The sequence below is a fragment of the Trichechus manatus genome, unplaced genomic scaffold, assembly GCF_000243295.1.
Source record: "Trichechus manatus latirostris isolate Lorelei unplaced genomic scaffold, TriManLat1.0 scaffold00103, whole genome shotgun sequence".
In the NCBI taxonomy this organism is placed as follows: Eukaryota; Metazoa; Chordata; class Mammalia; order Sirenia; family Trichechidae; genus Trichechus; species Trichechus manatus.
In genome coordinates, this window is record NW_004444039.1 from 3,105,850 (window position 1) to 3,119,072 (window position 13,223).

General features: G+C 44.4%; 1 protein-coding gene across 11 annotated transcripts in view; it reads left to right on the forward strand.

Moving 5' to 3' along the window:
* Positions 1-13,108, forward strand: part of SIRT5 (sirtuin 5) — a 50,397-nt gene extending 37,289 nt beyond the window's left edge. For 4 of the 11 annotated variants that reach the window (XM_023737462.1, XM_023737463.1, XM_023737464.1 and 1 more), the window contains exons 9-10: positions 8,362-8,440; positions 12,360-13,089. In XM_023737462.1, coding sequence (XP_023593230.1) covers positions 8,362-8,440; positions 12,360-12,398 — 118 coding nt within the window. In that variant the 3' untranslated portion in view covers positions 12,399-13,089. Of the gene's footprint in view, positions 1-8,141; positions 8,324-8,361; positions 8,441-12,359 lie in introns of those variants that run through there. The other 7 variants (XM_023737460.1, XM_023737461.1, XM_023737467.1 and 4 more) reach the window with 5 other exon arrangements.
* Positions 13,109-13,223: the final 115 nt, after the last annotated feature.

The window sequence follows — 13,223 nt, forward strand, 5'->3', positions numbered from 1 at the left end:
AACTTTATAATAGAGAAAAAAAAAAAAAAACTACCTCAGCCTCCACCAGACTGAGTCCAGTAGAACTAGATGGTGCCCAGCTACCACCACTGATTGCTCTGACGAGAGCACTATAGAGGGTCCCAGACAGAGCTGGAGAAAAATATAGAACAAAATTCTAATGCACAAAAAAAGACCAGACTTACTGGCCTGACAGACTGGAGAAGCCCTGAGAGTATAGCCCCCAGACACCCTTTTAGCTCAGTAATGAAGTCACTCCTGAGGTTCACCCTTCAGCCAAAGTTTAGGCAGGCCCATAAAACAACACGAGACTAAAGGGGCACACCAGCCCAGGGGCAAGGACTAGAAGGCAGGTTGTTGTCAGGTGCCATCGAGTCGATTGCGACTCGTAGCGACCCTATGTACCACAGAGCGAAACACTGCCCGGTCCTGTGTCATGCTCACAGTTGTAGTTCTGCTTGAGCCCATTGTTGCAGCCACTGTGTCAGTCCATCTCGTTGAGGGTCTTCCTCTTTTTCGCTGACCCTCTACTTTACCAAGCATGATGTCCTTCTCCAGGGTCTGATCCCTTCTGATAACATGTCCAAAGTATGTGAGACAAAGTCTCGCCATTCTTGCTTCTAAGGAGCATTCTGGCTGTACTTCCAAGACAGATTTGTTTGTTCTTTTGGCAGTCCATGGTATATTCAATATTCTTCGCCAACACCACAATTCAAAGGCATCGATTCCTCTTCAGTCTTCCTTATTCATTGTCCACCTTTCACATGCATATGAGGTGATTGAAAACACCATGGCTTGGGTCAGGCGCACCTTAGTCTTCAAGGTGACATCTTTGCTTTTCAACACTTTAAAGAGGTCTTTTGCAGCAGATTTGCCCAATGCAATGCGTCTTTCGATTTCTTGACTGCTGCTTCCATGGGTGTTGACTGTGGATCAAAGTAAAATGAAATCCTTGACAAATTCCATCTTTCCTCTCTTTATCATGATGTTACTTATTGGTCCCGTTGTGAGGATTTTTATTTTCTTTATGTTGAGGTATAATCCATACTGAAGACTGTGATCTTTGATCTTCATCAGTAAGTGCTTCAAGTCCTCTTTACTTTCAGCAAGCAAGGTTGTGTCATCTGCATAATGCAGGTTGTTAATGCGTCTTCCTCCAATCCTGATGCCCTGTTCTTCTTCATATAGTCCAGCTTCTCGGATTGTTCGCTCAGCATACGATTGAATAAATATGGTAAAAAGATACAACCCTGACGCACACTTTTCCTGATTTTAAACCATGCAGTATCCCCTTGTTCTGTCTGAATGACTGCCTCTTGATCTATGTACAGATTCCTGTCACGAACACAATTAAGTGTTCTGGAATTCCCATTGTTCTCAATGTTATCCATCATTTGTTATGATCCACACAGTCGAATGCCTTTGCATAGTCAATAAAACACAGGTAGCCATCTTTCTGGTATTCTCTGCTTTCAGCCAGGATCCATCTGAAATCAGCAGTGATATCAGATGATATCCATGGTATCCCTGGTTCCCCGTCCTCTTCTGAACCCAGCCTGCATGTCTGTCAGTTTGTCGTACTGTGGAGGCTTGCGTGTTGCTGTGATGCTGGAAGCTGTGTCACTGGTATTCAGATAGCAGCATGGTCACCCGTGGCGGACAGGTTTCAGCTGAGCTTCCAGACTAAGGCAGACTAGGAAGAAGGACCCGGCAGTGTATTTCTGAGAAGAATTAGCCGGTGAAAGCCTTATAAATAGCAGCGGAACATTGTCATCTAAAGTACAATAATAATAATAATAAAAAAAAGTTGGTTAACATGGCAAAAAAAAAAAAGTTCTTTGCAACTTAAAAAAGAAGAAGAATCAGGAGTTGCAGAGCAAGTGAAATGCAAAATGGAAGCCTACTGAAGAGAAATACACTTCACAAACACACAAGCAACAGAAGCCTGTCCAAATTGTTTCTTGAAATTTGACTGTATAAAAAAAATAAGTGTGAAGGAGAGATGTTCAAAACTTGGTCAACGTGGGTTTATTAGTACTGGAGGAGCTATTCACCCCTGCTTTTTTGTCTCCACTTTTAATTTTGTTTATGTATCCTTATAAGTCTCTTTAATTCCTTTCTGGAATAAGGTAGGATGTAAATAACTAATAAATAGGCATAGTAGAGAAAACATATAACTCCACCAAATTTTCTTGCCATGACTTTAATCAGTGGTTTTCAACCTTGGCTGCATATTTTAAAAATACTGAAGCCTGAGTTCCCCTTCACGAGACTCTGATGTAATTTGTCTGAGGTGCAGCCTGGGCAGCAGGATTTCCCGAAGCTTCCTAGATGATTCTGATGTGTAGCCAGGAGGGCAGCACGCCACCAGTCTTCCAGGGATCCAGAATATGCCACAGGCTGTACTCAGACACGCTGAAATATAGTTCTCTTCAGGGCGGCTTAGCTGGCTTTCATCCTGCTCTTTTCACAGTCGCTTTAGTTATTCCTTGGTCAGTACCGCCTCGTATGCAAACCTGAAAGGATCCCTGGGGGCGCAGTGGTTAAGCACTCAGCTGCTAACCAAAAGACTGGCGGTTTGAATCCACCAGCCGTTCCATGGAAGAAAAATGTGACAGTCTGCTTCCGTAAAGATTACAACCTTAAAAACACTATTGGGCAGTTCTACTCTGTTCTTTAGGGTCACTATGTGTCAGAATTGACTGAACGGCAATGACTTTGGGTTTTGGTACGGGCAAAATATGGAACGATGCAGGAAACATCGGAAGAAGGTGGAAGAAATACCCAGAGCCACTGTACCAAAAAGAATTGGTCAACGGTCAACCATTGCAGGAGGCAGCATATGACCAAGAACCGATGGTATTGAAGGAGGATGGCCAGCCTGCACTGAAAGCATTGGCGAAAAACAAGTCTCCAGGAGTTGACGGAACACCAGCTAAGATGTTTCAACAAATGGATGCAGCGCTGGAAGCACTCACTCGTCTATGCCAAGAAATGTGGAAGACAGCTACCTGGCCAACTGACTGGAAGAAATCCATATTTCCGCTCATTCCAAAGAAAGATGATCCAACAGAATGTGGAAATTATTGAACAATATCTTTGATATCACAAATAAGTAAAATTATGCTGAAGATAATTCAAAAGCGGTTGCAGCAGTATATCAACAGGGAACTACCACAAATTCAAGCTGAGTTCAGAAGAGGATTTGGAATGAGGGATATCATTGCTGATGTCAGATGGATCCTGGCTGAAAACAGAGAATACCAGAAAGATGTTTTCCTGTGTTTTATTGACTATGCAAAGGCATTCAACTGTGTGGATCATAACAAATTATGAATAACATTGCCAACAATGGGAATTCCAGAACAGTTAATTGTGCTCATGGGGAATCTGTACATAGACTAAGAGGCAGTTGTTTGAACACAACAAGGGGATATTGTGTGGTTTAAAATCAGGAAAGGTGTGTGTCAGGGTCGTATCCTTTCACCATACTTACTCAATCTGTATGCTGAGCAAATAATCCAAGAAACTGGACTATATGAAGAAGAACGGGGCATCAGGATTGGAGGAAGGCGCATTAGCAACCTGTGTTATGCAGATGACACAACCTTGCTTGCTGAAAGCGGAGAGGACTTGAAGCACTTACTGATGAAGATCAAAGACCACAGCCTTCAGTGTGGATTACACCTCAACATAAAGAAAGAAAAATCCTCACAACTGGACTGATAAGCAACATCATGATAAACGGAGAAAAGATTGAAGTTGTCAAGGATTTCCTTTTACTTAGAGCCACCGTCAGCGCCTAGGGAAGCAGCAGTCAAGAAGTCAAACGACATATTGCATTGGGCAAATCTGCTGCAAAAGATCTCTTTCAAGTGTTAAAAAGCAAAGACGTCACCTTGAGGACTAAGATACTCGTGACTCAAGCTATGGTATTTTCTGTCGCCTCACATGCCTGCAAAAGCTGGACAATGAACGAGGAAGACTGAAGAAGAGTTGATGCCTTTGAATTATGGTGTCGGCAAAGAATACTGAATATACCGTGGGCTACCAGAAGAATGAACAAATCTATCTTGGAAAAGTCCGGCCAGAAAGCTCCTTAGAAGTGAGGATGGTGAGACTTCATCTCATGTACTTTGGACATGTTATCAGGAGGGACCAGTCCCTGGAGAAGGACATCATGTTTGGTGAAGTAGAGGGTCAGCAAAAAAGAGGAAGATCCTTAAGGAGATGGATTGACACAGTGGCTGCAACAGTGGGCTCAAAGATAGCATCGATTGTGAGGATGGCACGGGACCGGGCAGTGTTTCGTTCTGTTATAAGGGTTGCTATGAGTCGGAACCGATTCAAAAGCAGCTAACAACAACGACACAGATGCGGAAAACTCGAGGATTTCCACAACCAAAGATAAGAGCTGGTCTCTGTCTCTTGGGCTATGGACTGAGTAGCAGATGCCAGGCACCCATTGCACATGGTAGTCATGGCTTCATGTGAAAGGAACTTGGTAGTTTTCCTGCAAGTTAAGAAGAGTCTTGCCACGTAATGTATATCATCACAGAAGTCAAGTCTCCTAAAGCCACAGATTTGCTTCAGCTGCTGTATATATCTTCTTCAACCAAAAATTTTCGTCTTCATGTTGTCCTGAAAACCTGTGATGCTTCTGTTCAGACAAACAGGCTACCTGCTGGTTAGGAACTCATTGAGTTGACAGGTACTCACGGACCAGCACCTGCCACATGAACCTCCATTGATTTGAGGACTTATTTGGGGAGCAGCTAAGGCTGCCTGTGCCGCTAGTTCAGAGAATTTCCCAGATGGGTATAACTGACCAGTGAAGCCAGCGACGCTTGTATCAGAGAGTCGTCAAAGCTGACATTTAGAAGGAATACCGTTAATCATCCTTTCATTTTTTCAAATGGGGATACTCACAGCGATTGAAGGGCTTGTTCAAACACACAGGTGAGCAGTGGCAGAATTTTCTCTTACACCTCACTCTTAACAGATTTTGGTTGAATTTTCCTCTAGGTCAGGGATTGGCAAACTGCTGACTCTGGGTCAAATTTGCTCACCACCTGTATTTGCAAATAAAGTTGTACTGGAACCCAGTCATGGCCCTGCAGTTACGTATTGTCTGTGACTGCTTTGTATTGCGTTGGCAGTTGAGTGGGTGCATCAGAGACTGGCCTGAAAAAATGTAAAATATTTAATACGTTTACAGAAAAAATCAGTCAATTCTGCTCTAGGTTATTGAAACAGAAGAAAATTGGAATATTTCCTGCTACTTTTAGCCTGATTTTCTTGATTACTTAAACAGGAGTCAGAGATGCTGCCTACATTTGAAACTCGGCTCTCACAGGACTCCTTAGACCTTGCACAAGTTGGTTAGATTCTTTGTCCCAGTTCCAATTTAGAAACAGAGTAATCGAATTTGCTTCCCACTGAAATGTATAAATATTTTCTGGGTGTTAATTAGCTCCAGTTTCGTTGGTGTCATTTTTCCCTTCCTTGATGATTGTCTTGGATGATTTCTAAAAAAACACTTCTATTACAGTAGACCCTAGGCATTTGCAGAATTAAACTCCTAGGTTTTGACTGTTACAAAACCCTGAGGGTCCTTTGCCTGTAAGGGATTTGTGCCGCTGGGGGCGGGGGCGCTGGTGAGCAGAGTGTGCCAGGCACCTGGAGCCCTCCATGCCCTGTGACCACCATGCTCTGCTCTGTTCATCTGTAACACCTCTGCACTTTGGAATTCAATTGAAGTCTACAGATATTAAGTACCTACTCTGTACCAAACGGAAACCCTGGTGGTATAGTGGTTAAGAGCTACGGCTGCTAACCAAAAGGTCCGCAGTTCAAATCCACCAGGCGCTCCTTGGAAACTCTGTGGGGCAGTTCTACTCTGTCCTGTAGGGTCGCTATGAGTTGAATCAACTGGTACTAGACAATGGTAGTTTCGTGGTAGAATTCTCACCTTCTGTGCGGGAGACCTGGATTTGATTCCCAGCCTTTGTACCTGATGTGCAGCTACCACCCATCTGTCAGTGGAAGCTTGTGTGTTGCTATGATGCTGAACAGATTTTAGCAGAGCTTGTAGACTAAGACTAGGAAGAAAGGCCTAGTGATCTCCTTCCAAAAATCAGCCAATGAAAACTCTATGGATCACAATCGTCCATTTTGCAGCTGATTATGGGGATGGTGCAGGCCTGACACAGCATTTCATTTTGTTTTGCATGGGGTCACCATGAGTTGGGGGCTGACTTGACAGCAGGTAACATAACGTACTAGGCATTGTTCTAGGTGCTTCTAAACAAACACAGACAAACCCATTGCCCTCGAGTCAATTCCTACTCACAGTGACCCTACAGGACAGAGTAGAACTGCCCCATAGAGTTTCCAAGGCTGTAGTCTTTATGGAAGCCGACTACCACATCTTTCTCCTGCGGAGTGGCTGGTGGGTTCGAACTGCTGACTTTTCAGTTAGCAGCCGACCCCTTTAACCACTGCATCACTAGGGCTCCTTCTTCTGGGTGCTTAGGATAGGATATATCAATAAACAACATTAAAATCCACCATGGGAAGATTCCATTCTGGTGACAGTGGCCGATGGTAAGCAAGAAGCATAATGAACGTGCAGCGTCTATAGCATGTTAGGTGACAAAACCGAAAGCAAAACCCCTTGCCGTTGAGTTGATCCCAGCTCTTGGCCACCCGTGTGTTACAGAGTAGAGTCGCGCCAAAGAGTTTTCTTGGCTGTAATCTTTATGGACTTTATGGAAGCACATCACCAGGCTTTTCTTCCATGGTGCTGCTGGGTAGGTTTGAACCACCAACCTTTAGGTTAGTAGTTGAGCAGAAACCGTTTGTGCCACCCAGGGATCTTAAAAGGCAATATGGCTGTAATGGTTAAAGTTGTGTATCATCTTGGCTGGGCTATAAATCTCAGTGGTTTGGCAGTTATGTGAGGATGTAGTCATCTTCCATTTTGTGATATAATGTAATCACCTTCATGGTGTGATCTGAGGTGATCAGCCAGTCAGTTGTAACGGGAGTTTCCTCAGGTATGTGGCCTGCTTCCAATATATATGGACGTTCTGGCAAAGCTCTCTGGCTTTTGCTTGCTCTCTGGATCCTTCATGCAGCCCATCATCATCTGACCGCCAATTCTTGGGATATGAGCCAGCGACCTGCCGAGTTTCCTGCCGATCTTGGGATTTATCGCTTTCCACAGCCTGTAAGCCAGCAGCCTGCTGTCTTGCCTGCCAATCTTGGGTTCCTCAGTCCCTGCAGCTATCTGATAAGCCTCCAACCTGATGCCCATGGACTTGGGACTTGCCATCCTCTACAACCACATGAGCCATTTCCTTGAGATAAATCTCTCTGTATGTGTACGCTTCACTGGTTTTGCTCCTGTGGAGAACCCAGACAGTGGCTATGTGAGAAAGCAAAGGTAGAGTTGGGGTGGGAGCAGACAGGCTGAGGGTTAGGTGGTGTACTTAGGGCAAGCCTCATTGACAAGAGATTTGAGCAAAGACTTGAAGGAGGTGAAGGAGTTAACCAAGGAGGTAATCTGGCATAAGAGCTTTCTGGGAGCAAAGTCCCCATGGGGAAAGCATGCCTGGGAGGTTTGAGGGACAGCAAGGAGGTCAGCGTGGCTGGAGTGGGGTGAGGCAGGAGGAGAGCCCCAGGAGAGGCCGTTAGTGAGATAATGGGGTAACATATTTATGTGTGAAGAAAGGCCCCCAAAGAAAGCTACTGCTGGTGGAGTTTAGAAGTCTAAAGAAGTTACAAATCTTAGCTAGAAAATTGTTTTATAAATGGATTTAGCTGCATATTTACTCATCAAGGGTGCAGAGAAGTCACTTATTTGAAGTTGCAGTTGAGCTCATTTTACAGGGTAGTCAAAAGCTCCATAGGCTGGGACCATCAAGGGTGGGTACTGAAGCCACGTAGTCCACGCCCTCAGGGCCCCTAGTTGGTCTGTTAGTCAAAAAAGTCACTTAAAGCAGGAATGACCAAAAGGACACACGTGTGCCTTAAAGACTTTATTTTAAAGCGTAGATGTACAGTCATTTGCTATTTAGGAGAGCTGAGGCCTTTTCTTTGAGTAGAGATCTGTTGATTGGAGTTCACCTCTGTTGCAGTAAACCATACCTGTAGTACATCCTCCCGGTGTTCACCAAAATTTTCTGAAGAATCACCCAAGTCCTCATTTTCAAAAACAAAACCAAGAAAAATCAGACTTCCTGAGTCAGAATTTCCAGGGGGAGAAGGTTAGTTGTCCACGCTGAGTCAGAATTTCCAGGGGGAGAGGACTCGTTACCTGTACACCTAGCAAGTGACGCAGTTACCTCTTTTCATCAGGAAGTCTTGGAAAACACTGGATTGCAGTTTCTGGTTGGCGTGTTTTCCCGTTGCTGCTTCTTCGTTTTGTTTGTTTTTGGTAAGTTGTTCTGTTTGTTTGTTTTAGAAGCAAGAACTTATAAAAAGAGAACTGTGACGTCTTCCCCTCATCTTTTGTAGTCACCTACACCTAATTTGAGCCCTGGTAGTGCAGTGGTTAAGAGCTCGGTTGCTAAGCAAAAGGTTGGCAGTCCGAATCCACCAGCCCCTCCTTGGAAACCCTAGGGGGCAGTTCTACTCTGTCCTGTAGGGTCGCTGTGAGTTGGAATCGACTGGACAGCAGTGGGCTTGTTTTTGGGTTCCACCTAATTTAACAGAGTTTTTTTTTTGTGCCTCACTATGTCTTCCCAAAGCAATTTAACTGGTTTTCCTAGAAGTAAACCTCTTTGAACAGCTATATTTTTGCAGTTTACGTCATTTTTAATTAACTTATATAATTATGTTAACCAGTAAAAGTGACATGAACGGGCTAGGAATATACACAGTGGTCTGGGGTGGGGTAGAGTGCACAGGTGTGTCGAACAGGGGCTTTAGACATTCTTGTTCCTGTACCCTCTGCACGTTTTTACACTGGATACCTGATTTTTTTCCCATCAGAGTTGAAAAATATGTGATTCCTTGTGTATAGTAAATAACCAAAATCAGTTGCCCTGGAGTTGATTCTGACTCATGGTGACCCTACGTGTGTCAGAATAGAACTGTGCTCCAGAGGGTTTTCAATGGCTGACTTGTCAGAAGTAGATCGCCAGGCCTTTCTTCTGAGGCGTTTCTGGGTGAACTCAAAGGTCCAATACTGACATTTTAAAGTAAAGCTGCCCTATCGTGGTTTTTAAAATGTGTCCAGCCAAATCTAAATATCACGACTGTTTGATACCCATCCAGGCCCTTCTTTTTCACAGTTGGAACTTTCACATCTTTCCTTTTTCTCTTAGAGCTTGTATTTCCATTCACTATGCCACAAAGATTTATGCTGATACATTTTATGCTTGAATATCTTGTATTGATTATCCTGCCATACTGCAACAAAGTCTCATTGGAATTAATATAGAATGTTTTTCAATTTCCTTTAAAAAAATTTCCTGTTGATTGAATTATTGTTACAGAAATTTGTAGTACACAGTTGTTCCAAACAACTAGTAAGTGATACATTTTGATGGACAATTTATAAAAGTAAAATGTCATTGGAAATGCATCTCAAAATCAATGAGTGGCACATTCGTCTTTGGAGTGAGGTCTTGTGTCCAGGGATCAACATTATGTATCGTCGGAAGGAGACAGCCCAGTCGGCCTGCAGTCACCAGGAGCAAACCTGTAGTCCAGACTCACAGCCAGGAGGGAGATTGGGATGCTCCAGGCAGGAGTGGGACAGTTCATTCTCTACTGATAGAATTTCAGACAGCAAAGTTTCTGAGAATTTATAATTTTAGAGAGCAGAATTTCTCAGTGAGTCAAAAAGCAGCAATTACTCAAGGCAGAAGGTTGTTAGGACCCTTGGCAGCCTGCCCCGCGGGAAGAACACAGGAGCTCAAGGCAGAAGGTGGTCAGGACCCTTGGCAGCCTGCCCCGCGGGAAGAACACCGTCTCCTGTTAAGTCTGCGGCTGGCTTCTCTGTGCCTGTTTTGCCAGCGTGACGAGCGCCGGCGCGGACTTTGACTGGCCAAGCTCATTTGCACTTCCCAGCGTCAATTGTAATTCTTGTTTTTTGCTTTTTATACATGAAGTACCGAGAAATGGGGGCCACAGAAACCAGGGGCATAAAAGGAATTTTGTTACAGCGTCGCTCAGATTTTGGCCTCCTTCCAAGTTCTATGCCGAAATACACATGGTGATTTTGTATCAGAGTTAATGATCTGTTCATTGACAACTCCGTTAGACCTTCTTCCCCTTCCTCCCCCCACAAGTCTTTTATTTATTTTTTCCGGAAAAAGCACAGGATAAGACAGTGGCGAAGGTTGTTAGCACGGGGTGGGGAGAAAACGGCACCCAGGTGCGGCCTGTGGGGATGCGCTGGTCACAGGTGGGCCCTGGGTGCGTGCGGCTTGCGAAGGTGGGACGGGCGTGAGGGAGGAAAAGAAAGACGTCACTTTGAGGCTGTCTACTGCTGTTGTTGTTTGCTGCTGTTGAGTTGGCCTTCACTCATGGTGACCCCACGCGCGACAGAACAAAATGCTGCCCAGTCCTTAGCCATCCCCAGGTCAGCTGTGGATTGGACCCTTGGCATCCATAGGGTTTTATTTTTTGATTGTTGTGCTTTAAGTGAAAGTTTACAATTCAAGTTAGTCTCTCGTAGAAAAATTTATACACACATTGTCATGTGACCCTACTTGCTCTCCCTACACTGTGACAGCACACTCCTCCTTTCCGCCCCAGATTTCCCGTGTCCGTTCAACCAGCTCCTGACCCCTCTGCCTTCTCATCTCACCTCTGGACAGGAGCTGCCCATTTAGTCTCATGTATCTACTTGAGCCAAGAGGCACACTTCACGAGTATCATTTTATGTCCCACAGTCCAGTCTAATCTTTGTCTGAAGAGTTGGTCTTGGGCATGGTTTCAGTTTTGGGCTAACAGAGAATCCGGGAGCCATGTCTTCCAGGGTCCCTCCAGTCTCAATCAAACCATTAAGTCTGTGATTAGACCCTCTTTCAATCTCATTGGAAGCCAGAATTGAAACCCCCTGACTTACACAGGATGTGTTGCCCGGTCTTTAGAAATCCTGTTTCCTCTGATTGACACCAGTATTTCAGAGGTCCCTTTAGTTGGCACCCATTGGTGTTCATACTCTGGGGTAAGGTACTGTTTTAAGAGTTGAGTGGGGGGAGGAGGGGTGCAGCTTGCTTTTGTAAAGCGGGAGAAGGGTGAATGTCGAAAGGGCCACTTGAAAGCCACTTTCTTAGGAAAGACAGTCTGGAAGCTGAGGATCTGGGAATTCCCTAAAAGCTCTCCATGCCTGGCTGTAATTCTTGGGAAGTCCTCAAGGGACCAAGGACCCCTGCGCCAGTGAGGAGTTTTCTAGGGCCAGCGTTCAGCCTGCTGTGGGTGGCAGGAGGATTGGAGGTGCCATTTGATCGGGGGTGGCCATTCCAGGGCACTCGATCGAGAGAATCTTTACTGTATTTGAAGGTTAAGGCGTTCACGCTCTGTATTGTATCAAGAATAATTAATAAGGATGACGAATTCCTCCGAGGAAATGCTTTTTCCATTTTTTATTGTGCTCAATTGGTTTTCTTAAAACGATTCTAGAAAGTCCTGCTGTTTGTTTCTTATTCATAGTTTTTTTTTTTTTTTTTTGAGAGGCCTGTTGACTCAGTTAAAATCCTTATGTTCTGTAAAATCATAAACTGTCAGAAACTTTGCTGTTTGAAATCGTAACAGTAAAGAATGAAGTATCTCACTCTTGCCTGGAGGATCTAAGCCGCTTTGACACAGAAGCAGACTGGATTTCCAGCCCAGGTACACAGCCTCCGATAAGGCCTTCTGGATGCCTTAACCCTGTAGTTACCGATCCTTGTGGTCAGCTAAAATCTAGCCTGTGTGTGAGCGTTGTTTTTCTTTGGTCTTCAGCGCGTGTGCATGCTGTTTTACTGTAGTATATATATGAATTTTAAACTTAATATTTCACCGATGAGTTACAAACTCAGTGATGAGTTTGGAAATACAGCCATAAAATACACCTTACAATCATGTCTTCCCCGACTCCTTAAGACGAAATTCCTGTTTATAGCACATAAATTCTAAGCAGTTGCTCCCCTCGATTCTCTCGGCCACGTGGTGAGCGCGCAGTGAAGTGTCTGCATCTCGCATTGTCAGAAACTGGATGAAACAAGTCGGCGCAGAAACTGAAAACACCCTATTCCGGGGCTTTGGGTTTTATTCTGGGTGTAACTGAGAAGCGTGTGACTTGCAGAGGTAGTGTGTTCATTTTGCTCATAACTCTGCTGGATTTGGTCCTTGTATTTCAGATTTCATTTCCAGGGGCCCTGTGGCACAACTCTTCCTGAAGCCCTTGCCCGTCATGAAACAGAAACTGTCTCTTAATTGTCCTGGGGACGGAAGAAATGATAGTACATCTGAGTACTGGGCCACAAATGGGAGAGAAACAATCTGGTGGATGATGAAGATCCCAAAATATCCTCTCATCCCCTAGCTGGAATCTAACCTGTTGACAAGTGGGAGAGACTGAGAAGTAACAACAGCAGAAGGGTTTAGAAGGAGTCAGATACCTGGAAAGTTACTACATATTATTTGGTTTGAACTGAAACTTACGGTACCTCTGAAGTGTTTGGTTGGTTATTGGGAGGGGAAAAAAGTGTGTAATGAGATTGTCTTAAAAAAGTTATTTAATGTTGGTTGTATTTTTGCTGCTTGGGCAAAGATAGAAGCAGAGGAGGTAAATACTTGTATTCTTTCATCTGATTTTTGCATAAGATTTGGTGGAAAATAAAAGTCACTCTGTGCACTTGGTAATTGATTGTATAAAGATGTTAGCCCAAGAGATGTCTTGTCAGAGGCTTCTTGTCTGTGTCTGCCTTGTTTGGCTGTCTTACCTCAAAGAACATGGAATTACTTATAGCAAGAACTCATGCAAGGAAGGAAGAGAAAAGAACACGGCAGAAAATCAGGATGAGAAAAAGATTTTAAATACATGGACCCCGAGGGTAAACACAGCTGCCTAGAAGGTAGCTCTGGGCATCTTAGCAGCCGAGGAGAGAGGGGGGATGGGTTGGCCGTTTCTTGGTATCATTAAACCTCGTCTCTGCAGGGGTCTGCCAGGCTTTCCCAGGCACTGAATTCTGAAGGGAATTTTCCCATCAGACTTTACAAAA